The sequence below is a fragment of the Haemaphysalis longicornis genome, unplaced genomic scaffold (genome assembly GCF_048455015.1).
Source record: "Haemaphysalis longicornis isolate Haplotype H1 unplaced genomic scaffold, Haemaphysalis longicornis Haplotype H1 scaffold_4, whole genome shotgun sequence".
NCBI classification, from domain to species: Eukaryota; Metazoa; Arthropoda; class Arachnida; order Ixodida; family Ixodidae; genus Haemaphysalis; species Haemaphysalis longicornis.
The window spans coordinates 219008664-219034642 of NW_027526361.1; the positions used below are offsets into that span (position 1 = coordinate 219008664).

The window sequence follows — 25979 nt, forward strand, 5'->3', positions numbered from 1 at the left end:
TTTTTTTTTTTTTTTGAGACAAGCATACCTACTTGTGTAGACGGGTTAAGATTGCCAAGGAAACACCGGCATCCGACGCAATAGTGGCAACTCTTTTGCCATCGCAATCACATGGCTCACGTGGCTCGCTAGTTACGGCTCCGCGCAATATATAAGGCTATGCGTTTCTCATTGGAGTGCGCTAGGAGTTAGTATAATAGTCCGTCTTAGAAGTGCGCCGGTTCAGACGGAGGGATGCGTCGGCCACAGGGACGACCGCATGCGTGATGAGAAGGCCGCTTGCCTCGAGACTTTTTGCGCTGCGGATCGAGAACCTAAATATCCACAGATGGCTAACACAGGACACCTGACGGCGTATTTCCAAACACTTCGCTGCACAGAGCACCAACGTGACATGTTTGTTTGCGCAATACAGAACGGTAATTAAACGTCGTCATTGGCTGCGCCCCAAACCTAAAGCGACCTAAAACATAACAAACCACTATAATTAACAAAAAACATCACGTAGATTGGGTTTAGAAAAAATTACGTATAGAGAAAAAGTTAAGCAATGTGAAAAAAAAAACTGAGATTTGCAGGGGCTCAAACCCAAGCCGTCAGCGCCAGTACTAGTACTCTACATCGAGGCCACAGAGCCCCAACAGTGGGTTCCTTTCACAGGGCGCAGAAAAGAATAGCACTGGCAGTGACGTCACACATTTCACGTGAATGCTCTCTGCAGCGAAGCGTTTGGAATCACGCCTCCTGACCACGGAAAATGCATACTCACTTATGGAGGTTTGACAAAATTTCGGTGAGAGCTCAGAAGTGTGGAAGTGTACCAAAAGTTGCCATCGTACTCCTCACCTCAAAGAACGATTTAAACATTTTCGTCACCCTGCTTTGTTTTCCAGATGTCTGTGCTTAAAAGTCCAATAACCGACAGCGAAAACTTGTTCAACAGTCAACAGAATTTTGGTGGCTTTATCCTGGATCATTTGCGGAAGAACTTACTTTCAAAATGGGTGAGCATTTGGCTGAAGACAACAGAGTGTTTTTAAGCATCCTGAAAAAAACTTCACGCGTTTGTAGTCAGGAGGGTAATATTCAGGGTTAATTAACCATGCATCTACCAGTTTTAATGGCTGTGTTCTTATTGCTGCAGTACGCAGGCCCTCTTTCCCGTGAAATGTAAATTATAAGAATGTGTTCTCGTCCTGCTTAGATATCTAAACTTACGTAATATTATACAATCTAAAACTTATCTAAACTTATCTAAGGGTTCACACTTATCTAATACACTTGAATCTGTACAAAACCGCGCGGCAAGGTTTATTTTTTCGGACTACTCCTATCACAGGAGCGGCACTAATCTAAAAAACGAAGCTAACCTTCCTCCACTCGAAACTAGGCGCAAAGTTAGGCGCCTCTGCTTGTTTTATAAGTTCTATCATTCTCGAACAGCTCCGAACGTCATTAAACAACTACATCTTCACTCTGGCTGCCTCCACCTCCCACTCACGTTTATGCAGGAAAGACGCTCACCTTTGCCCATCATAATTTGTTTTTATAATACCCGAGAAAGACTGAAATGATCTTCCCGCCAACGCCATGGTCCACTCCAGTCCCATCCGTTTTCACGAAGCCATTGAAGAAATTCTATACAGACTTTCAACCACATTATTTTTGTATGCCCACACCTCATTTAAAGCCCCTGTACAGGGGCCTTGGAGGTATAATAAATGAATAAAAAATAAACAAATAAATAAATAAATAAATAAATAAATAAATAAATAAATAAATAAATAAATAAATATATGTAACTCCCGTAAGTGTGCTCGAAATTTCAATGTGTGTAGGGAAGACACTATCTAATATTTTTTTCTGCGAGTACCAAGGAGTTGAATGAGCGCATGTTTCCTTGTCCAGATAAGAAAATATCGCCCATTTCTAATGTGTTAAAAACTGTGACGTTTTATAATAACATGCGCGCACATGGTTTGTTAAGTGCTCTAGCTGGATGGCCCAAACGGATTTGAAATAGCCAAGTGTGTTTTGGGGAAGCGTTGCCTCGTATTTACTGTTCCTAAGCAAATTATGAAATAAAAAGTTGGGCGATAGTGACCTTCTCAGGATTGAAATGGCGAGGGTTTCTTCCAGTAATATATTTTGACCGGATGCAGTCTTGCGTTTCTTCTCTATTGCAATTGTAGCGCGGATGGAGATTTTCAAGAGCCAAATATGAAAACAAATTTGTCTTTTAAACCGCCGCAAAGAAAGAGGATCAAGATACGGGGCAGTTAAAATCATGAAAAATTTGTGGAAGTAGAAAACTTGACCCTGCTAATTAAAGCGTTGTGCCCTAAATGCAAACTGGCGCCTTTCATCTTGCAGAAAACTATCCCAGATGTTTGTTATTTCACTAACAAAGCCCGGAAAAAAAGCTGGTATTAGGGGCTTAGGTGTCTACCAACCATTAACCTCCTAATTTTATACTTTCTCTATATGTTATTGTGCCTTTAGGATAATATACCACGATCAAAATTTACGCACCTACAGACACGCGTTCACAGAAAAGCACACGCACGCAGCAAGAAAACAATATAGGCTCATGGCTAGTTTAGAGGCAAAAATTACTTCAATTGATATTTATTTTACAGGAAGTATGAATAATGGTTACCATTTCTGGAAGCTACAACAACGTAATCGATGCGAGCCAAATAACAATGTCTTAGACATCATCACACCGCGCTTGACAGCGTGCGAATGTGATGCCGCAGGTGGTATTAAGTTTGCGTATGGTGCTCCAGAAATGCGGACATTACAAATTGGTTTTAAAATGCGCCAAAATTAACACACCAGGTGTTCTCTTAGCCCTACACCTCTCCTAGAAGCCGAGAATTAGGTTATAATACTTCTCGACCGACATCAATGTGTTCATGAAAGTGAACATGTCCGCACCTGAATTCTTGCAACAAATTCCGTTATTGCTTCAAAAATGACCACGTTTTGCGTGAAGGGGTATTCCAATCATGAAATAGCACTATTGTCATTTAGGGGAAATTAAAAAAAAAGCGTATTAGCAGCATAGTAGAAGACACTTATTTCATTTTCAGTGAATGATCTGCGCTAGCAAATGACGTGAATCCTTCACGTATTTTTGTACACCATGCAGAGCTGGGGACGGCAACAGGTAACGTAAATGGAGGAGGATATGCCGCAGTTTCCAATCGTATAGCCACTACGTAGGTACCACCTTGCTCTGTACATATCGTACGTAAAGAGTTTTAAGGACTCCTTGTCCTGACTACGCGGAAGCGCCCACAGACTTACTTAACGCAGTTCCCACGTGGTGACATATAGGCGTGCAACGCCAGGCGCGTCCGTCAACTGGAGCCGGGGGCTTCCGGAATGGCATAAGCTGTGGATTGCAGCCGAAGATATACTGGCGCTTCGTGCGAAGTTTCTTTGCGTCTCTACACCTTTATCTGATATATTCGCTGTTACTTAGAGCATGAAATCTGGTGGAACAGTGTAAAAATGTACCAAGTAGTCTGCTTGAATTTAAAAGAACCAGAGCCTCTGGTTGCAACATAATTATTCCACGAAAAACCATTACCTCTTTTCGTAACCCATACGTTCCACAGTTACTTTTGTATCTCACTTAACTGACATCGAACTCAAAGAATAGATATACAGCAAAGCTCAAGGAAAGAGTCTAAATTTTGTAAGCATTTCTTCAATGTGAATAAATAAGGCATTCAGGAAGCAACTACCACTTATAAACCGCTATTATATCATCTAAAACAAACCTTGGAATCACGCCATACCACGTTCTGGTACTTACCAGAGTTTCTGGCCTCGGCCGTGTCATACGAATCGAGCTTCTTCCTTCGAGCGTCCTCATTTATCCGGTTTTCAGACCTTCATCAAACCTAGCAGGTTCTGCTCCTACACGTAGGCAGTTCATCTTAGCTAGGAGGCTCAGTCCCTGATGTGTTTGTGTGTTCATGTGGTTTATTTTGGACGGTACAAAAAGAAATGTAGGGTCCTTTAGGCCCAGCTTCTCACTCCAGGCTTAGCACCTGGTTTGGAATGTATGCCCGCAGGTTATTTTTGCAGTGATGACCAGAGAAGGGTAGATACTACAAACCGCAATAAATTTTCTCGCTCAACGTTAGGAGCTTCGTTGTTTCTGTGAAGCCAGTGCATGACATACAAGCCATGGTTTTTAATACTTGAGTAATCTGTCACCCAGGTGTGCTAACGGCGGGCTGATGGCGGACTGTCTAAGCAGGTACCAAAAAAAAGCAATATGCACGGCAGGGGTGCAGAGAACAGTGATACGACCAACGGACATATTCAGATATTTGTGGGCATCAGGTTTTTAACAACTGCTTGTTGAGCTGCTAAGTTGAGCCCTATTTTCAATGTACCATCAATTCCGTAGCAGGATAATTGTTTTACACATCCCGCGTCCATACCCAGCGCTAACTACACGCTATTTGGAAGACGCCGTAGCATCATTCTACAGTAATTTCCTGGGTCAAAAAGTGAACTACCCCGTGGTAGTATAAAGCGCAGGAAATAGCGTAAGTAAATGCGATGCCTTCCCTTGTTATTTGTGTTTATTTCAATTGATGGGACTTTTTATAGGGTAGCGTTTTACATCTTTCAGAGAACCAGCCATATGCCGTGGGGCTCAGTGCCCGTTGCCAAGGCAGTTTGTAAACGACGTCCAAACAGTCAAAACGCATTTTAGTATCGGGCTCTTAACTAATGTTTAATGCCGCCATGTTGCAGCGGCAAATAGTATGATAGGTAGTTCAGGCCATTGTCAACGGGAATCTTTTGTTTGCAAATTTTAAACATTTCACTGCAGTGAATTGTTTCGGTGCGTCTTTGTGGCCTGGTTTCAGATCAATGGCACAAGGCACGAGGAGAAAACCTATGGGGATGTGGCAGAAGAGGTCGTGTTGGTGCAAGCAGCGTTGGCGAGCTTGAGCCTTGGAGCGGGTCAAAAGATTTTGCTCTTGCTCCGCAACCGTTCAGAGTTGCTCTCGCTTGTTGTGGGGGCAGCGTGTTCCAATGTTCTATTCATCTATAACTACCCAGGATTCTCAGCTGGTAAGTGAAATGCTGGTGGCAGTGTTTGCATACGCTTGGTGATTGATTGCGGGCGTATTTTATCGGTTGGTGCTCAGGATCGACCACAATCGTTGCAAAAAATGGGAAGCTGCCAACATTACGGAACCACCTGTTTACTGTCCAGGGGTCGATTGGAACGAAATCGCTGTCGCATCGCTTCTCATAGTCTCGCTTCAAGACTCTTTATGACACTACCTTGTTTTTTGGCGCAGGATTAGGGGACTTGTAGTTTACTTATTCCTTCATGGCGCTTACGTGGTAGCTTGTATGCGTCGCAAACGGCAACGTTTGTGATTTTGTAGAATCAACGTCAAATTTTATTGTCTTACATGACCTGGTCTTACAGGAAGGCGACCACACACGTTAAGGTGTAAAACAGGCAAAAAGTGTCTTGAATAAATCTGTGGTTTTGCAAGTAGGTGGTGCAGGGGCTGCTATACAGGAAGGTGAACCTGCGGCACATACGATAAGGCTTCTTAGTTTGTGGTCATGCTAAAGCGATTTCTTGTGATACCGCCACCGAGTTGCTAATGTGAGTGACCTAGGACACAGCTGGTTTAGCGCAAACTCTAAATGCAGCAGTACAACTTTACTGCACAACACCATAAACTGTGCGTGAGTAAAAATGCAGTGATTGATGGTGCATTGATGGGAACATATGTACATGGCCCTCTTTACATCTAAGAACAGCAGCACAACCACCATTATCAACATATTTTTTACAAACCCGAGAAAAATATCGTACACTAGACCCATGTTACCACCTTACTTGCAGCGTCCATCCCTACTTCCTGTTTTTTACCTTTTACTACATGGAATGACGTTTTTTGGAAGCAATTCGGTTACATCCATTAGCCCCGGTTATCAATCTTCCGTATAACGAAACCGGGCCTTGCTTGATTTCCAATCCAGGACTGCTGTCTAAAATCCTCAAGGGTTACTTGCATAGGTATTCATTGCTTAGTCTCTCGGGATGACGTAAGATTTTCTGCGATCTCCTAAAAAGTCACTAAATTTTTGGTCTTTCGTTCCCCTCTGGAAGTACGCGCGGGTTGTACACTATAATTTTATTGTCAGAGGCGGCCTCGTGGTTAGCACTATAGAGTATAAGGCAACGTTAAGCAGTTACTGTAAGCTTGATCAATTTCTTCTGGTTGCGATATCTCTTTTGAAATTTTAATTATAGGCAAAAGAATTCACTTACCATGGTATGAGATAATCCAGGCTGAAGGATGGACATTTTTTTGGCATGTCAATGAATGGTTCAAACTTTGCTTTGCACTAACAGGTATATTTGTGACTGTGGTTACACAAATACTTTGCAATACTTTTGAAGGTGTCCTAACAAGCGATATCTACGACAGTGACATTAAGCGACATCAAGTTGCGACATTTCTTAGCGGTATCAAGTTGCCGTAGTGCGTTTAATTGATCGGCATTCCTGACTCCCCTTAATCAAGATCTCGGACGACTTCAATACACAGCCTGCTTGTAATATCAAATCAGGAGATGGTGTCTTCTCTGACGACAACTTTCTAATTTTTAGCTTCCGCGAAACGAGATTACAGATTATTGCGACTGTTATTTCATACAATGTCCCACACAAAGCAGTGTAGGTTCCCGCTACTGCCGTTTATCTGAAAGCCTATATTATTGTAGTGGTGTCTACTGAATCACCAACATTTTTCTTAGTGTAAAAAGTTTGTTATAAACACCCCGTTTTCGCTATTTAAAACGTTTGTGGAACATATGTAATCCATCTTTGAGTAGCCTTTCTACCCACACCCACACCATAGATAGTTGGGCTTATGAGCTTGTAACGACTAATGCAAGACCGTAGTACTACCCAGAATGACGTTCCTACGTCGGTATTTTATGTATACAGCATTTGTAGTGTGCTAGACCAAGATGTGTGCTTGAAAACTTTGAATACACATTACTAGGACGCCTTGAACAAGCGCAAGAAAACTAGTACTATATTTCGATTCGAGCCCGAACACAGGTCGCATGAGGTAACAGCGTGAAAGATGAATAAAGGTGTTTCGGTAGCCTCCGCATGCTATAGGTATACCTCGCCTTGATTATATATTCAATTTACTACACTACGTTAAGGCCAATGGAATTTTATTGCGTGATAACTGTCCGTGTGCATTTATGTGATTTACAAAAGATTTGATGCACTACGAGAGCGAGAATTACTCATGACGACTGCATAAAACGAAGGACATGTGGTTTGGTCTGAATCATCTTCAAGCGGCCTTTTTTTACTTGAATTGCTTCTATCTTTCATCACACGTACGTAATGTTTGTTGTGTGAGTTTTCCCTACACTGTACAAATGCAACTATCAAATCAAATTTGAGGTTGTGGCATCCACGTGGTTAATATAAGGCAGTTATGTAAGGCACGTTTCACGGCTATGCACATTTTTTGCAGATTTTCTCATTGACTGGATGAAAGAATTGGATTGCGATGCAATTGTTTGCGAGCATGAAGATGCAGATGAAGTTATGAAGGTGCCATCCAAACTACTTTCAGTGAAAGTAGGTTATAATCTTGCAGATTTGATATTTGTGCAAAGAATATGCGATCTACGATGTTTAGGCTACAAAAAATTAAAGAAAGTGTAAAATCGCAAGAGAAAAGAGAAAGTTTTTAGTTTCACAGCCCCTTCAGGTTTCTTCTTTGCAATCCTAGTTGACAAATCTAAATTTGTATAATTTTGGTGTCGTAACATTTGGTTCGACATTGTTTAGTCAGCTAATTCTTAGCTGCTGTCTGTGCACGTAAAAAAATAAAATGTACAGCACAGCGTGTGTGTTCGTGCGTTCGTATCATTTTCTTCAGCTTTTCTTATTTGTCAAACACAAACCTCAGCGAGGATGCATTTGCAATGAATCTACGTTAGTTATTCACTAGGGCTTTTTTCGCCTATATCGCCTAGCTGCGCTTACCATGCGTACAGGTGTGCCAAACCAGGTTCCACTTAGAAAGTCCTTGGAAAACACGCACCTGTTTTTACTGTGTAAACAACCGGGGAGAGCACAGTGTACTTTTATCAACATAAATGGCTATCGATATTAAATTTAGGCAAATTCCAAAGGAACATTGTATTTCTGTCTTAGGCGTTCTCCCCGTCAAGAGGGGTACTCACCCAACAAAACTCAAACTAAAATATTTCTCCCACCTTCACAATCTAAATGCGAAGGCTGAGACACCAGCGGGGCGAGTGGTCTTCACTCGCTTTAACTTGACTTTTGTGAAGGTTGCCCTATTGTTAAGAGATATATGATCAAAGAGCGAAGCTTTCTTCTCGCAATATGAGTTAAATCTAAGCACACAATACACCTTCCTAAATTATTATATACATACTACTTAGTAGAAGTCCAAACCAAACGCCCGCGCTACAAAACAAAACGAAATACTCAGCGCCCCGAATGCGACCATTGCGCAATCGAATACACACCTGTTTTGTAACGGAAAGTGCCAGGCTTGATTCCGAACAGCGGAAGGGTTGTTTTCTTGATGCGCGCACTCCCACGACCTGCTCGGGGGCTGCTTGCCTCGTCGCAATTTTCGCTCACACTTTTACAGCACAACCACCATCATTACCGTCGTTTTCTATCAACCGCAAGGCAGAGACTTTAGGCCCTGTTCCCCTCGTTGATTATGATAGTTTTCTATTAACACGTCGCATTGACAAAACTAAAGCTTAATCAGCTCCGCTGTTTAATAGACGTTACCAGCTGAATGCACCGATACACGGTGTGCTGTTCTATTGTCTGAGGTGTGAGTATTACAAATTTACACAATTTTCTGAAATACATCACTTGTTTAGAAAGCACTATCGCACTTCGAGACAAATTTGTTTTTGTTTTGTATGTGAATACACCAAATGGTATGTGAATACACCAAGTGGTATGTCAATACACCAAATACTTTATGTTTTTATTTCCTACGAGAATACGTATCTCGACATCATTGAAAGGTGGTCCTTGTGGTCTTTACCATGTTATTGTTTCGCAATTTGTTATGTTTGGTAGGATTTCCTATAAATGGTTTATAAAACCCGCGACTTAGTCTCTGTTCACTCCTTTTTTTGCCCACTTCTTACCATTAAGCATATTGTAGTGTTTGAAGAGGCAAACCAAAAGACTGAACGTGTCACCGACGGCGCCCTCACCTGGAAGGACTTTATTTCCTTGGGTGAAAAAGCGCGGGGTTCAGTGACGCTACGTATCAATTACATTGAAAGACATTTCTGCAGCATGAGTCTAACGAGCGGCACGACTGGACAGCGAAAGATGGTGGTGCACTGCCATGAATCTCTTGTGGCGAATGTACAAGCGATCAGGTACGTTTTGTAATTTTTGGGGGAATACGGTTTCTATTTCTGGCACACATATTATTATTACTTAAAAATGCTGCTAACCCCAAAATTGGTTCTAGGAGAGTAGTTTTCACGTTGTATACATGCGTTGTGTACAAATTTAGATAAATAAACGAACATGATATATTCTCTGGACCTTCAATATTTAGTTTACTTCTCACACAACACAAAGGAACTTCACTGGAACACAAGATTTACGTTTATTAGAAACTTAGATACGCGCAGCACCAACAAAAATATAGAACAAAAAGAACACAAGCGTTAAACTTGGGCTTTTCTGTTGTTGGGATATTTGGTTTAATTTCTAGTTTTGAAAAATAAAGTTTGACATCCACCTCATTGCACCTATACGGCTACAAAGGAGAGCTACATAGCTTTCTCAGAAACTTCGCAGTTGAAAAAAAGCTCTTCCTGGTCCAGGATCCTGACTGCGGTGAAGTGGATGTCAAACGTTCCTTTGCAGAAACTTACTCCACTTTGGGGATTTCCCCTAAATCTGATCGGCTAAGCCCTGTTCATTATTTGGAGTTGTTGATCAATTCGCTCTCGTGCCACAAACGACTATCCACCTGGTTAGCTCAGTTGGTAGAGCGACCGATCCCGTTAAGTGGTGGTCTCGGATTCGAATCTTGGACCAGGACGAATTTTTCTTCAACTGCGAAGTTTCTGAGAAAAATGTATACCTTTCCTTTGTAGCAGCATGGCTGTATTGAGGCGAATGTTAAACTTTCCTTCGCAAACACTTACTCCAGCTGGGGGGTTTCCACTAAATACGATCGGTTTCAAGTTTTGTATTTTATTATAATGCACCACTGGAATAGGTCTACAATGAGAAATACCTAAAAAACGACTGAATATTTAATAATCTATCAAGGAAATTTCCATTTTAAAATTCGTATTTTATGTCACAGATAAAACATTTTACCAACTAATGATTGGGTTCCCAGTTGAAAGCGCGGTAAAGGCCAAAAATATAAACACAGAATACGGCCACATATGTATCACCAACAGAGACACCACCAAAACTCATTGGCGCATTTCTTTTATTACATTGGCTTGATGTCCCTACTCTGTCATATATGTTTTACCGGGAAAAAACTCACTGGGAAAGAAAAAAGGGCCCATCTCCCCGCGAGGGGGACTCGAGTAAATGCGTCGCGTAGGGGGTGGGTGTATTGCGTTAACGTTTAGTGTTTGGGGAGTTGGTGGTAGTGAATGCGTTGTATCAGCAGCTTCTTGACGTAGTTTGTATGAGTCAAGGATATAAGGCGCGTTCGTAGCCCTCCATTCTGTGTCGGCTTTGTGGCGCAGTGGGTAGAGGACCATGTACCTTGCGTTCCGCCCGCAGGGTCGTGGGATCAAAACCAGGCGCCAGTAAATATTTTTTTATATAGTGTAGGGGGAGGGGTGCGGACCTGTTTTTGAGAGCGAGGAGGGTAGCGGGATGCGGGAGAGGAGGAGTGGGGGAGAGGGCGCACCTGCGAGCGATGCGGACTACTACGACGCTTAGAACGGGTGACATCGTGAGTTAAAGAAATGCTCTGCATTTAAAATTCCAGGATGGCGAGCCCCTTTTAGGAGCAGCAAGAATTTGTCAGGAAAAATTGAAACTATACCAATAAGACTACCCCTGGGCCATGGGACTCCATTATTTTGTGTTAATAATTCAAAAGTTTTTATAAAGGCGATGGGATACAAAGTGAACAGGAATGACTATACTGGCAAAAAAAGCTTTGCTTCCAGAAGATGTGGTTGCGCCTTCATTCTTTGATATTTTTTTTCTTTCGCATTTTCTTTTGACCCACCTTGTGTCTGATTCCGTTTTTTTTGTTTTTTCGTTCCCCTCCATATTGCTGGGTGCTGTCTTTTCGTTTTGCTTTCGTTTTTGTTTTCTATTCCTTACTTTTTCCGTTCTTCCATATGTCCGTTAAACTTGCATACGCTTTCCTTGATTCATTTCTAGCTTTTCTTATAAATATACGGCTTTTCACGCAATAGTCCGATTTATTCCTCTGCCTTGGTAGCACAGGTAATGCTGTATTTGCTATAACTTATCAATTGAAGTCTTCCTTTCCGTCTCCGGAAGTAGTAGGATTTCACCAAATCCTGGAATCGTGTCGGCTTCTTCAGAGGCTGCGCCAATATGGTCATAAACAAGTTCCAGAGAGGGCGGAAGCAGTCGAAAGCTGGAAATGTAGGAAAGAGCGAAGGATATCGCACGATTCAGAAAAAAAGTAAGCAAGGGACCTAGAGAGGCTAAATTGAATCCAGTCATTTACCCCAATATCTGATACGTCGGAAAAGCAGCGCCACAGTGGACCACAGCGTATACCCAATTTCAGTTATCTCCCGTTGTTTTCAAGCGAAGCTTGTAATGGCTGACTTCCTCAATAGGCGGGTGTGGCGGGGGGCTTGTGCCAAAGCGCATTGCGGCAAAGCCAGCTTTATCTACGTGCTCTAATTAAGATTCTAATGATTATGATGATGATGCCATTGACGTGTTCGGCACATAACCACTCGGGGGAAGGGGGGGGGGCGACTGACCAGGGAGAAAATGTTCACAGTCCCCATTGGAGCTTATAGATAGATTGTTGGAATCAGCCGTTCGCAGCTGGCACCGACGCGGGCGCACAAATATCCCCCTATGTCACGCCACAAAGGGAGCCAATTACCGTCGCGTATAGCACCAGGCCGCATGGTAGGGGCACTCTCTACCTATTGTCGGTCTGTTTATATCATTGCGCGGGATGGATAGGCCGCGCGTGGTTATCTTTGCGGGAGAGTGCGGCCATTGCACCGCGTAAACGTTCAAATAATCGCAGAAAGTAACCGCCACAGTGGCTCAGTGGCTTAGGCCGTGCGATGCTGAAAGCAAAAGCACGTTTCCTCGGGGCCACATTAATGCTTTTTTGATGGAAAGGAAAGAAAAAAAATTCCCGCGTGCCGAGACACGGCAATTCCGAGGTCGTCAGTCTCCAGGTGGTAGCCCACTTCTACGGCGTGACTGATGCTCCAATTGTAGCTTCGGCGCGTTAAACACCATAATCATCACAAATGAAACCAAAGTAAAAGGGTTTTGTTTTGTTTTAGCTTTCTTATTTCGATAATTGTGCTTCGAATTTGTTACAATTGTTTTCGTTTTTATGTTGCGGTCCTTTTGTTTTTGATTTTGGTCATTTCGTTGTTACTCAGGTCAAGCATCGCGGGCGCCCCTGTTTCTGTTGGAAAGGGGCTCAGTAGGTTTCCGTGAAGCCTCTTTGTATGGCTTTAGTAGAATATTTCATTGGTATTTTTTTGTCGTGCTGAAAGAGAGTTAGATAAAAACTTTTTGCCGACCGGAAAACACATTCGCAGCCATCCACGTCACATTGGCCTCACTGACAAGGATGTGCTCCTTTGCACGGCTATGCTTGGACACAGCTATGCACTCTTCGGCTGCGTCTGCAAAGCCATGGTACAAGGTGCGTCTTGCGTCTTTCTGGAAACGACGGACACTGCAGGGCTGCTGGAAGCCCTCGGAAAGCACAAGGTGAGCGCGTGTTTTTCTAATGAGAGAAGAAGGGAGGTGCTGGAAATATCACTTCTTGGGCTTTTATCGGATTATTGCTTCTCGTGGTTCTATCGACACTTTTTAACTGCCAATTCTCCACACCTCCCTTAATTCTGGAAATACAGTGTAAATTTTTATCATTTTATTTTGTTATAAATTTTTCTCAGTGAACTCATTCTTTACTACAATGTACAAGAGCATAACTTGTCACAGTGATTGCACGATAAAATATCGCAAATGAAAATGGGAAAATGACGATGCCTAATCACCCGTCCAATATTTGTACGTCCAAGAATTGTATGTTTGCGCGTAAGCTTGGAATTACCTTTTGGGATGCGTGTGATCTGATCAATTGTAGGTATTCAAATGTCTATTTTTATCTTCTTCCACCGTTTTTTCCCTTTAGGCGGGTTATGATACACTAGTGGAGCATTGTTTGTGAACCTGTGAATAGCCGCAAACGTGAGGTGACCTGCTCGAAGGCAGCTGAGGTGAAGACCAATTTGTTAACGAAGAGCTGGAAGGTGACAAGGACGCTTGACAGCATAGGATCAATATCCGCTTGCAATTTCGAACAACCGCCAATATTTGTGCGCATCTTGTGCCATACTGCCCGCTTGTATTCATCAGAAACAAACTCGTCGTGTTAGGCGCATTTATGTTAACTTCCACTGATACACACAAAGGCAATCTGCATTGCATTGTGATTAGAGCGGCCACTACCTAAGTTTGGTTAATTTGTCACGCCTTCAGTATGCTTACACGATTGTTATAGCGCTTATCGTGTCTCCTTTGTTGTGCATCGTCATTGGTTTTTAAGGTAAACGTATTTAAGAATCATGAACCAACAGCCCCCCAAGAAATATTGTTATATTATCGGTTGTACCTGTGCCGTTAAACATAATTACAATTTTATTTTCATCAGAGTTCATACTATTTTAAAGAACACAGGGAAAGAATTATGCATTCGTAATTACCAGTACGCAAACAAAATGACGGTATTGCAATGCTCTCATTGGGACACTTCACAACCGCTGCTTCAGGGTCCGTACATCAACGTATCGTGAACGGTGTTTTCGAGATTTGGTACACTTTCATTATTCTCGGCCTGTCCTTCATTTTACTATTCAGCATCTGCGTCGATTCCCTGGCGTTGGTCTCAATCATCACTCTTCGCCCTCCTACGAGATCATGCACACATTTCGAACTCATGGAGCACCCAACAATCTATTCAAGTGGAGCCACGGCGCATCTAAACGCGCCGGATCCACATGACCAGGAAAGCTGCGGTGCCATCTGCGTACCTTGAATGATCGTCACCACATAAAACTGTACGGGTGGCTACACGAAGTCAGCACCACCGCCGCCGTCACCACCGCCTCTACTCGGCATTATGGCAGTCGTTCAACTGCATCACTCACCTCTGCATTCATTTCGCCTGCTGCACCCTCTCTTCCTTTTATTCTTTGCAACGTCTCTGTTCGCGGATTGATGGCGGTCGATTCGCCAGACGTAACCCTTTAGTAGCATTTTTAAAGTTAGGCATTTAATTTGGGACCTATTTTTCACAGGTATCTATGCTCTCCACAGTCCCTTACGTGGCCCGATGCTTGCTAGATCATCCAGAGCGAATGAAGCATGACCTCGGCTGCCTGAAGTATTTCATGACTAGTGGAAGCTGCATTACCGAAGACATCGGAAGAAGGCTTTTTCAGGAGCTGAAGCTGAGCAACTTCATTCAGCGTAAGCTTTGTGTTTGCAACCAATAACAACCACTTCCTCGAAAATCAAGGATAAACAAATTGGTATATAAGAGAGATTGTAAGCGAAGCTTTTCCTTCCGGTAAAAACAATGGAAACGACCCGCTCCTCGTAGCGTTGATTTGACCGTCAAGCTCAGGCAACGTCATTGCAGAGCAGTGTGTGGTTGCGAAGTGAAAAGGTCTGGTAGCTCATTCTTTTAAGGGGGAAAGGGGGGGGGGGGGGCGGCGTGCGAGAGAAAGATAGAGGAAAGGCTTCAGGGCTCTTGCTTTCAGAACACGGTAGGGTAAAACAAGGGGCTGGTTGCTTCAAATGTCCCTGCACCTACGCCTCTAGTACAGCGACTGCACCAAGTAGCGTCTGTGTTTTTTTTTTTGACGGGTTGCTGTTTCGGCGCTCAGCCCGCGATCTCGTCTACAAACGAGCGCTGCCGCTCGACTTCACCAACCGCTTCACTCGCTCGTTCACCCACCGTAAAGTATGTATTTGCGGTTTTCTGTATTGTACCGAAGTGCAATAGTGTTGTTAGAGATTAGCGTAATCAGCGGTCGAAACAAAAAAACTTAGTTCATAACTTTTCCCAAAATATGTGCCACCTCTCTGTCTTAAGATTAAAAGCTTCGCTTGTAATCCATCTATAAATTTATTGCATTGATGAGGTTTCGTTGCGAAGAGCCGTGTAATTTACTTACGGTCTCGGAGGTACCTTTAAACTCTCTGCTTATTTGGTTTGCTGACATTCTTCAAGTTGCCTAAAGCTTTTGCGTTTTGTCTCAATTTGCATTTTTTTGGAAATGCTTTTCCGAAACGCTTTACTATGGTAATAATAATGAACTGCAATAAGTCCTTTTAGGCAGTTAGGCCTGTATCAGTTGCTTTTTCACAATATTTTTTCACCCGCCGCGGTGGCTCAGTGGCTAAGGCTAATTAAAAAAAAAAGCTCAGTGGCTAAGGCGTTGCGCTGCTGAGCACGATGTCGCGGGTTCGATTCCCGGCCGCGGCGGCCACTTTTTTGATGGAGGCGAAAAGCAAAAACGCCCGTGTGTACGAGATTTCGGCGCACGATAAAGATCCCAGGTGGTCAAAATTAATCCGGAGCCTTCCCCTACGGCGCGCCTCATCGCCTGCGTTGCGTCGGTGCGTTAAACCCCACAATCAATCAATCAACAATATTTTTCCACGCGTTAGTTTTTCAACAACTTGCTTGAAGTATTTGTTGTTGTTGGAAGGTAAAAAGCGATTTGAAGTGCAGATTTTCAGCCTCTGCCTTGGTGATGTAGCCGTGTCATTTTGTTTTTGCAGAGTACGGACAAACGGAAGCTCTCTTCGTCGCAGCCGGTCTGAAGGATGCACCGCCCAAATACGGATCCAGTGGCCGTCTCGGAACGGGCGTTGAAGCGATGGTAACGTCTTTTCGACCAAGTGGTAAAATACGTGCTACAACATGAGAACTGCTCTAAGATTCCTCCTTAATTGTTTGGCTTCATCGTAATCATCCTATCCCCATTGTTTCGTCCACTGCAAGATGAAGGCCTCCCACATACTTCCAAGTCGAGCGAAGTCGATTGTGAGCCAGCCGAGTTCCTCTTTTCCGCCTCAATTTCTCCTAAAATACAATCCTGATTTTTCACACATGGTACATTAAACGTGGCTCCAATTTTAAACTCCTTAAACAGTAGAAAAGGTGCGTATACGAACCATAAGTCTGTACTTATCTACATAAGCGTATATGAGCAGTGACACGGAATCACTCAGTTATATTCTTTTCTGACCATTCAAGGTACTTCTCCACAACACTCCAACATAATTATTGTGACACCACACATATGTTTTTATTAATGTATCACAATTCAATACGGAGCCTTGATTTCAAAGGCCACACAACCGCCTAACGATGATGAACATATAAGCAAAATAAGCGTACAAGTTGCAGGGAAAATATATAGCACTCTGAATAAACCAAGAGAGTTGATGCCAATGAGAGGGAAAGATATTTTATTGTACTACTTGATATTCGCCCATAATAACTTCTACGTTTTCAATAAATACACAATATAGAACACAACAAATACACAATAGAGAATATACCAATGAATACACAATAGTGACCATCTCGTTGTGGTGGAGACGCCAGGAAACGTAGCCGTCAAACACACTGATGGAAGGCTTTACTGGCGATGACTGATCCATTTACAATAACGATGATACCCTTGCCCTAAGTCCTGGTGCGACTAAGTCCTGGTGCGACTAAGTCCTGGTGCGCAATTCGAAACATTCTCCCGGCCACAAAAGAGTAGAACAACGTCCACACATAGCACGCGGCCGCTGCCCAAACAATGCACCATCACTATCTGTAACAATCTAATGTACAATCCGATTCCTTCTCGCCCGTCCTTTTTTTCTGATGGATTTTTCTTCGGTCTGGTTCCTTGTTTTTTTGGTATCCACCTTGGAAACAACGTTGCTTCTGACGTGTTCAGATTATCATACAAACAGTGCCTGCTATGTTCACGGTTCAGATAGCCATTCAAGTACGCGCAGACGCCTGAATCGTTAGCGAAGAAGCTCCTGTCTATGGCATAGAATGCATCCGATCACTGTCTCTGCTGCCACCATCCATAGGCTTTGACTCATTGCACATTTCGGTAACTTGTAATGTCTAGGGCGATGTCGGCAATTGACACAATTCCTTAAACGTTGCATGTTCGCGCTCACGCATACAATATCTCTTGTGAGGCTCCAGCCAATTTGGATGCTTGCTGGATTGTCTTCACCCTGTAAGTTCACTTCAAATCCCTTAGCACTCCTGCTGCCTCACTTTCCTTGGTGTGCGATGCGATGGATGCAACACCTCGAGACATGGCAACAAGGCTGCTTCGTAGATTCCTTGCAGGGTCCCCTTTTGATTTATCGTTGCGTGCAAACTGCGTACGAAGAACGCAAGTCACTCCCACCGTTGTCTGAAGCGTCGGCCTCGGTTCATGGACAAGGCCTTGAAATGCCCACCCCTGTTAGGTCTTTATAGATACTAAACCTTGCACTCGACGCTGCGAATGAAGCCTCCTGTCATTGTAGTCCAAAGTTGGTCAGATCCTATCAGGAGTCCTTACATTCTTGGGGTAAGGTACAGTCGTCATCAAGTCTGTGGCACGACTTCTGTAGATGCTGCACGAAATCACTGTTCAACTCTGCATTTCGGACGTTCAGGCAAATCGTTGGTTAAGCAATTTTCTGGAGACCATGCTCTGTGTCGCCAAACTGGCTACGAATTCGCACTTCAACGATTCTTTATCGTCGTGTTTCTAGTGGGACGGCTGACGCAGCGCTGGAAAAGAGCCGCTGCGCCTTTCATGAGAGACACAACGAAATCTTGTTGACGGATACGCGAGCCAGGAGCGTTCCTAGACGCGCTGTGTACTGGCGCGGAATGTGCTTCAGGTGTCATTTTGCTCACAGCATTTCAGGGCTGCTTTTGTCTATACATTTTGAAGATGCCGACATTGTTTCCTGCTATTTTATTACCGCCTTTAATACATAACGAGAAGCATGGCTTGATGTTGCGGCTGGCAAAAGGTGGCGCCTTCTTTTTTTACAAAAATAGCGTAAACGTTTTCTGTTACTTGGTCACGTGAGCGTGAGCACTCCTGAAAAGCTTGCAGCTTTCGGAACGAGTTTTCTTGCGGAATACCCGCATCCTTCAATATTGGGCATGGTATTGTGTGGTATGCGGGAATTCTGGTATAGGAGTATTGTAAACTAGAACCAACGAAGGAGCATAAAAGTTTCTTTTCTTGTGTAGGAACGCGTCGAAAGCGACCAATATTTCTCACCTAACTGGATGGAGATGCTCTAAAAAAGTTTCATGACATAGTTACACTGAAATATCAAGTCTCTGTGCGTACTTTTATTTAATCTGTCAAAATAAGTTAAGCTACCGTTCGCACACACAGCCATTATTGCTTCTGATGGTCCAGGTGATAGACAAGACGGGTAAGCCCCTGGGCCCTGGCAAGTGCGGTGAACTTGTTCTCAGAAGCCCGGGCCTGATGCGTGGATACTGGGGACGACTGGACGAGCCTGTCACTGACGCCAATGGCTGGTATCGAACAGGTAAATCGAAACGACAGTATGTAACGCCGCTGCTGATGATAGACGTTAAGTTTGAAGTATGTTGGGGAAGCGTGTTTTTTAATTAGTGTTAAGTGGCGGCAGAACGAATGAAATGAACCAATATAGATGAATTGATATTTTCACACGATGTTGGTTGGTTGCATCTTAGCAAGTTTGGTACCTAATCGGCTTGTGAACTATAGTATTTTACATGCACAAATTGCATAGGAAAAAGAACACAATATAGTTTTAGAATGTAAACTTGCAGTTAAGAAGAAAACAAGATTGTTGTTATAACTTAACAGACTCGCAGGTATACCTGCCATTAGCCGCAATATTAGAGTGAACGATGGCCGTACCATCCAACTAACACTCTTAGGCTGAAAGCGCCTAGTTATTCAAAAGAAGAGGTAGCGAACGGACAGTGTAAGGGAAAAAAAGAACTTGCCGCTATATCGTGCTTTCCATATAGACGAAGCTGCGGAGTTAAAAATAAACTGTTTTGTAGTTACCTGTTTATCGCAGAAAGGGATTAGGGGGGATTGCGCAGAGTCAGATTTATGCAGAAAAAAACTTAGCGTCAGTCATAGGCGAGAGCCCACGCACGCTGTGCGCCATGCCCAAATTTGTATTTTTCGAAGATGGCTGTATTTGCTGGTGCGTTCTACTGTAGTCTTCCTCTTCTCTTTGCGGTAATATCAATATGTTAACAGATGTATATGTAACATCCTATCGTTGACAAGCAATGAATCCTATCAATGTATTCCTACAATAGCTGATATGCGGTGAAGCTTGTGCAGCCAGAACTTATGTGTACAATTATTACTGATTGATATGACTTGCTATCAAAGCCGTTCGGATGCCGTAACGTGCTTCACAAAGTGGCGTTTATTTGACCGTTACCCAAATACGTTTGCCGAAAGATTCGTAGATTTATACTTCTGAGGTTAATTTTTGGGGCAAAAAAAAGAAATCAGCAGTTATTCACATTTTGGGGCCAAAAAGTATTCACTCTGATATGCCTATAAACTTATAGAAAGATATGGGTATAAGAAAGTATACGCCTTCCTAGAAGGGGTAACATCACTCAACGCTGAGACGGTCGCTTGGTAGAAAGGAAATATCACTGGTTAGGCGAAACTAAACAAGACGAAAGTTGGCTTGTGTATCTTCCCTGGTTCTATTGGGGATGGCATGGCCAACCCGGTGGCCCAGATGCCCAGCCCATCTTGTATGGGCCTCGTTCGCTGGTATGGTGGCGCTACCTTGTGGACAACAAAGACACAACTTCTGGATTCCGCGAGCAGGCGACGTCCCGTAGAGTCTTGTTCGGCGGTGTACGAACTACATCACTCTAATCAGAACATCAGCACAAGAATAAAGAATGGCCGCTATTCTTTTTCAACGCGATACAAACAGCCAAACGGTACTTAAATAAAGAGAAAAGGGTTTGCAAGGGCGGCAGGAAAGCGATTCAACAAAACAAAATCGGTTGTATGCAAGCGCGGATCTGTTTTCGCGCCAAATGGACACGCTGCAATTTCGCAAGGGGTTCAACTGAACGCCATCAGCGTCAGCTGCATCGTCCATATGACAGGTTACAATAAAAAGACGAAAACCCGCGAGCCCACTTTCGAAAACAAAGATGAGGGCAGGAGTGTGCGTCTGTGTGTGCGATAATATGTGTCATAGAAGCCGCGATCGCTCCACCAATGGGGACACCCGTGTGCTCCTGTTCTGTGATGCCCCTTGTCCGCCGAAGAGCAATATATTACGGCGTGATGTTCACGCGGTGCCAGCCACTATATCATTTGTTCGGTTTTAGCCTTTGGATCCTTGTCCGGGCATAACTGGAACAAGTTCATAACTGGCAGCATTTGGCGGACAGCATAACGAAGACAAGACCGGCGACGCGACCTTAGCGGGGCTTCCAGAAGTGAATTTCTCGCGTGTAAACCCCAGTGTGCCTGTAAATGTCAGGAAGTGATGTCCATTGTGTGTGTGAAATCACTGCAAAAGGTTCCTGTGTATATTGCGACACCAAGGATATTCGGCTTGAAGAGCCCGAAGATTCAGGTTTGTAGAGGCAGGTCTTTGAAAATGCAACTGCTCCGCTAAACTCTACTTCAAACTGCTGAAACTACAATCAGTTCGTTCGATGGGCTCAGAAAATATCGCGACGCTTTTTAAAGTGTTTTCATAGGTTTATAAACGCGTGCTTTGTATGCGAATACTTTAGGACGTATATGCGCGTGAGGATGCTTTCATGAAAGCCTGTAAACGCTTATTTACCTTGTTTATCGGTCGACATCGACAGGCACACAGATATGGTAGAGCGCACAACAGGATCTATAATTGTCCAGAAAATAATGGTTCCTGGCATTCGGAGTGCCGATGAAAAAAAAGCCATTTGGAATAATGCAGATCGTTTCAAAGCTCATAGAGTTGTACGTGATGTTTGTGTAACTACATGCCGGCGTGGATATTAGTTATGCTCGTGCATGTAACCCTTCTCAGCAAAAATATTTTGCGCAACAAGTTCCGGTTGAACTCGTTTCCTTTCCCCTACTGAGCGGAAAAGGCAAACTGCAGGTTGTACAGCCACATATGTTTGAGATATTTGAGGGTCATTTCAATAAAAATAGAGGCGAGCCTCCGAAGTGTGGCTGATCTGTGTCCAAACGTTTATTGTTGTGTTGCTGTGTAGCGTAAACATTTAGGCTTCTAATGTTTTCATTTTAAAGCTTTCTTTATATTTGTCCGGTATGACTACGTACACTAGAAGAATGCATATCCATGGTATGCTCCATGTATTTTCTGATGAGTGCACAGTTATTATACTGACACCAATGGCTCTTTCAGGAGCTACAAAAATAAGCACCCATTCCGTTCTGTTGGATACACGGCTTTTTTGCAGCGGTGTTACGCCAAGCAGCGGCCAACTATGCAAATGCACCTATGGATCTGTTCTTATTTTTTCTCAGGTACTATGTGCTTTGTGCACGTCGGCGTGGCAGGCAGTTGATCCGTGTACTGCCGTCTGCTTTTAGATGCAACGCATCTCATGCTCGCCCCTCTGTCCTTCCTGCGTCTTTCCGGCGTTGTCCGCACAGCTGCGCCTCTCCTGCTCTCCTCCTTCCGATAGGAACACTCTCTCCTAAACAGCTGCGGGTTGGCGTAGCGCGCTCTCAATCCGTTGCTGGGCGCCGGTGGGCGGCGCTGCGCTCGGCGCTGCGCGCGCTGCGCATGTGCAGTACCCTATCTCTCTCCGCGCTTTCTCCTTCGGGCGCTGTGAATATAAAGCGGCATGCCGCGCTCCGGCGGTCTCAGTCACGGTCGTCTGCCCACCTCCCCTTCGCGTGAGAGTCCCTGGTATAAGCGTAATCAATACGATAGAAAACGCCAATAAAACCCCCCATGAGATGCGTTGCATCACACCAGGGTTCCTGCGAGGGGAGGTGGGCATAATTCTTATTGGAGAAGGTGCGATTTCTAAACAATTTCAGCTCGTACTCCCGCACAACTCGTTAGCAGAATATTTCAGTGAATATAACTACTGTGAACGTAATAAAACGCTGTAATTGTCATGTACTACTTTTCCGGTAGTTCTTTAAATTGAGCCCCTTAGCGAACTGCTGTATATGTTTATTTTATTCTTCAGAAAAATTTTTGCCACCGCTACCAGGTGGCGCCACATATTTGCTTGAAACTGCATTGCACGAGGCTCATAGGTAGCCGACCGGTCAACCACGCATGGCTTACAGGTATCGTTTCTTGGCGTAGGAGACGAGTGCTACTACGACGAAGATGAATGGCTGTACCTGGTGGAGCGCCTTAGCGAATTCATTCACTGCCGAGACCGCAAGGTCCCGCCGGCTGCAATTGAGGCTGTCCTATTCTCGTGCGCCCAAGTCCAGGACTGCGCTGTGGTGGGGCTACCCAATGCTGAAGTCGGTCAGCTGCCACATGCTGTCGTCGTGCCCATCCCTGGTTGCGAGGATCTTGCGCCCTGCCACTTCCAGCAATTTGCTGATGGTTGTTATTTGTTGCCCCTACGTTGTCTCCCGACAAGTGCCAGATTCTTCTGAAACGTCATTACGCCTTGGAAAAGAGATAACTGACGTTTCGTTTAGGGAATAAAAGAAAAAGTTGAAATCAGTTGCGTAAATCTACAATACGGAATAATTGGGTGATGCAGGGTAGACGCTGATTTTTTTGTTAGAGGTATAGAATAAATCTTTATGGCCTTTGCAGAGAACTGCCGTATCTAGGAAGAATTGTTGTTCTGGGGATAGTAATTTCGAAAGTATTTTCAGGAAAACTTTTATTCATAAGTCGTAGTGATTTATAAATAAAAAGGCTGCCATGTGTGTGTTTACCTAAGATCTTTATGCGTAAACAAAAGCTAAGCCTGTGGGATTGCGTGCGTATATGTTTTTATTACCCTGCATAAGAAACGAGTATGACAGTAGATGAACATTTTCTATAAATTCGAGAATATAGGAGTTCGGTGAACCTGCATACACTATTGCCGAAATATGTCTACTGGCCAGATTTATCCTGGCCATGGTGTACTGGCCGGGTCCGCGGGCTGCCCTGAACCAGAGTTTTTTTCAGTTTTCGCAGTACTGGTACGCTAGTACAAGCTCAAAAACGTTATTAAATTCCCAAACTGTTGTCTAGTACCCTATACTGCACTACCAAAGATGATTGGCACTAACCGGATTACCTACTGCACATTATCGTTGTGAGGAGCAGGTTGCACAAATTCAACCATCAAGATGGACATTGGTACAAATTTTACCTACTCCATACTTGTGTTGTACTCTGTTCAAGCGCCTATTGGACAGACTGAAGGTTTTGGGAGTGTATTTTGTCACAGCAAGAGAACCATTTTCGGGTTTTTAGGGCCGGCAATTCATTATCTCTGCGCGTGAGAGAGCCCCTTGGAAACACTTCTCCGCACAGAGCGCGGTAACACTCCATCACTTTAGGTATATATAATAAAAAACGCCCCCCGTTCTAGAAAAATGGCAATAATGAGCATATGCACGCCGCCTAATTTTTATTCCGTTACTTGGTTTGAAAATGGTAGCCCTTCTCGTCATGAACTCCTTTTTTAAATTCCGGTTACAACGACTGTGCAAAGCCCCGCCCGGGTGTTACTTAAATTTATGAGCGGAGTTGGGTGCTCATGAAAACAGAGTGCATGATATCACATGCGTTTCCATTTTTTGTGTAACGTAGGGCCTCAGCTAAAATAGTGAGCGCATTGCGCTTGGGAAACACATTTATTGACCACTTTAGGGATGCATAAGATGCCTTCAAAAAATTTGTTTGTGTCAGCGCATCCCTGCGGAGTCCTATTTTATGTCTATAGCACTGACGTGGTTGAGGGAACGTTTGATTGAAGCCCATTCGAACTTTTAGCCCGAATCGTGTTGCAACTGGTGACGGGGCACCAAAGGGCGTGGAGGGGGAATCCAGGAAATCAGAGATGAATAAATCAGTTACAAAAAAAACAGTTTCACGTGAAGCACTTCATAGGGCCCAGAAAGTCACCCTGGCTTTCCTCTTTTACATTCATCTGTGCGTTAATATTCACGGCACTGACATCTGTGTTATCAGCGCCAGCTGAGGCTCCCCTACTGCCACCACATTTTCGGCCTCAAAAATTGACTGTTAAGAGAGGATAACTTTTTCGCACAGGCAACAGGTGGGGCGTGAAGTAATTTTATTGGACGAAATGAATCCGTTGTCCCGACAGCTTCCCTGTACTTTCAATTGAAAAGTCTGGAATTGCATAATTGTTTAACATAAAACGTAATGCTACACAATTACACGAATGCAGGTCGGTTGCGGAAAATATGATCATTCATAAGGATGTATCGTCAACGAAGAGTTGCTTATACCCCACCGTAACGTCGTGTATTCTTGTGTTTATTTCGTTTTAGCAAAGCTGCCAAGGTCCCTTCGTCTCGAAGGTGGAGTGACTATCGTGGATAAAATTCCCCGCAACAAGCTTGGGAAGCCGGTGAGACGAGACCTCCTGAAGTGGATTCTTGATCTCCGTTCTAATAACGGAGTAAATTGACTCAAGACATGCATACCTTATTCTGTTGTCAAGTCAGCCTGTCAAAAAGCAAAATAAACTGCATCGACCGTTACGCTTCTCTCTCACACTTTGTCTCCAGTCTTCTCAAAGTAAAACGGAAGGTTTTGCCATTTCTTTTGCCTCCCAAGGGGGATTCTTTTTCCTACCGGTACGACATTGAAACTGTTACCCTAGGCACACGATCTAGGAAATGCAATTGTAGAGAGTATAGCAACATTATATTACAATTCTTGCAGTATTTGTTATCATTTTTATCATTATCGTATATATGAACGCTCGGATAGAAGACCAGCCACCACAGACCCAAAGCTTCTTCTTTTCTGTTATGTTCAATATATGGTTCTTCTGGTAAATTTTGTATCTCACAGGTTCCGTTAATTTTCCTAATGCCTGTACTTCAACCTGCGCCACTGGGTTACCTTTCTTTACCAAATTTACCAATATTACACCCTCCATAGCGCGCCGTAGCTTAACCACGGGTTTGTGGTCTCAACTGAGATTGGAGTTTGTTTATACAGAGTTTCTGTTGAAAGCCTGTTTATTTCATTAGTGTTAAAGCATACCGTGCTTTACCGTCCTCTTATATGGAGCTGATCAAACATTTGCGTCAAAGAGCTACAAGCCCAGATTTGTTTTCGTTTTTTAGAACTAGGAATAAAGGAGTCCTAAATAACTTCAGCCGGTGCATGGATGTACAGGCGGTCACAGAATAAACCAGACCAAGTGAGCGGTGCGCGAAAACTATCGGCGCGACACCTTCCGGCCCAGCGCCTGCTGTCGAGATAGCGGAGGGCGCATGCGTATCCCTCCCTAGAGTTTGTGCATGTCAGTTTCCTTGATTTCGGCTGCAGCACTTTGATCCTCTCGAATGCGGCGCGCCTACCGACAGGGCGTGATGCATGTCAGCAGCCGGCAGCGTGCGCCATC

General features: G+C 43.8%; 1 protein-coding gene and 1 long non-coding RNA gene across 2 annotated transcripts; both read left to right on the plus strand.

The window, feature by feature from the left end:
• Window positions 1–771: 771 nt before the first annotated feature.
• Window positions 772–7669, plus strand: LOC144178069 (uncharacterized). Its single transcript, XR_013323932.1, has 3 exons — window positions 772–1004; window positions 4899–5106; window positions 7563–7669. It is a non-coding gene; the product is annotated as an uncharacterized LOC144178069 (long non-coding RNA).
• Window positions 7670–9243: 1574 nt separating this feature from the next.
• On the plus strand, window positions 9244–25104 carry LOC144178068 (uncharacterized). The gene is made up of 7 exons (XM_077705597.1): window positions 9244–9480; window positions 12871–13045; window positions 14638–14809; window positions 16130–16230; window positions 18802–18937; window positions 22721–22972; window positions 24892–25104. The coding sequence occupies exons 1-7, from the start codon at window positions 9395–9397 to the stop codon at window positions 25029–25031; spliced, it is 1062 nt and encodes a 353-aa protein (XP_077561723.1). The 5' UTR covers window positions 9244–9394; the 3' UTR covers window positions 25032–25104.
• The last annotated feature ends 875 nt before the right edge of the window (window positions 25105–25979 follow it).

Coding starts and splice junctions, on each gene's coding strand:
- LOC144178068 (XM_077705597.1), top strand. CDS start 9,395: ATGAGTCTAACGAGCGGCACGACTGGACAGCGAAAGATGGTGGTGCAC. Junction 16,231..18,801: donor GAACGGGCGTTGAAGCGATG/GTAACGTCTTTT, acceptor CTGATGGTCCAG/GTGATAGACAAGACGGGTAA. Junction 18,938..22,720: donor CAATGGCTGGTATCGAACAG/GTAAATCGAAAC, acceptor TTCTTGGCGTAG/GAGACGAGTGCTACTACGAC.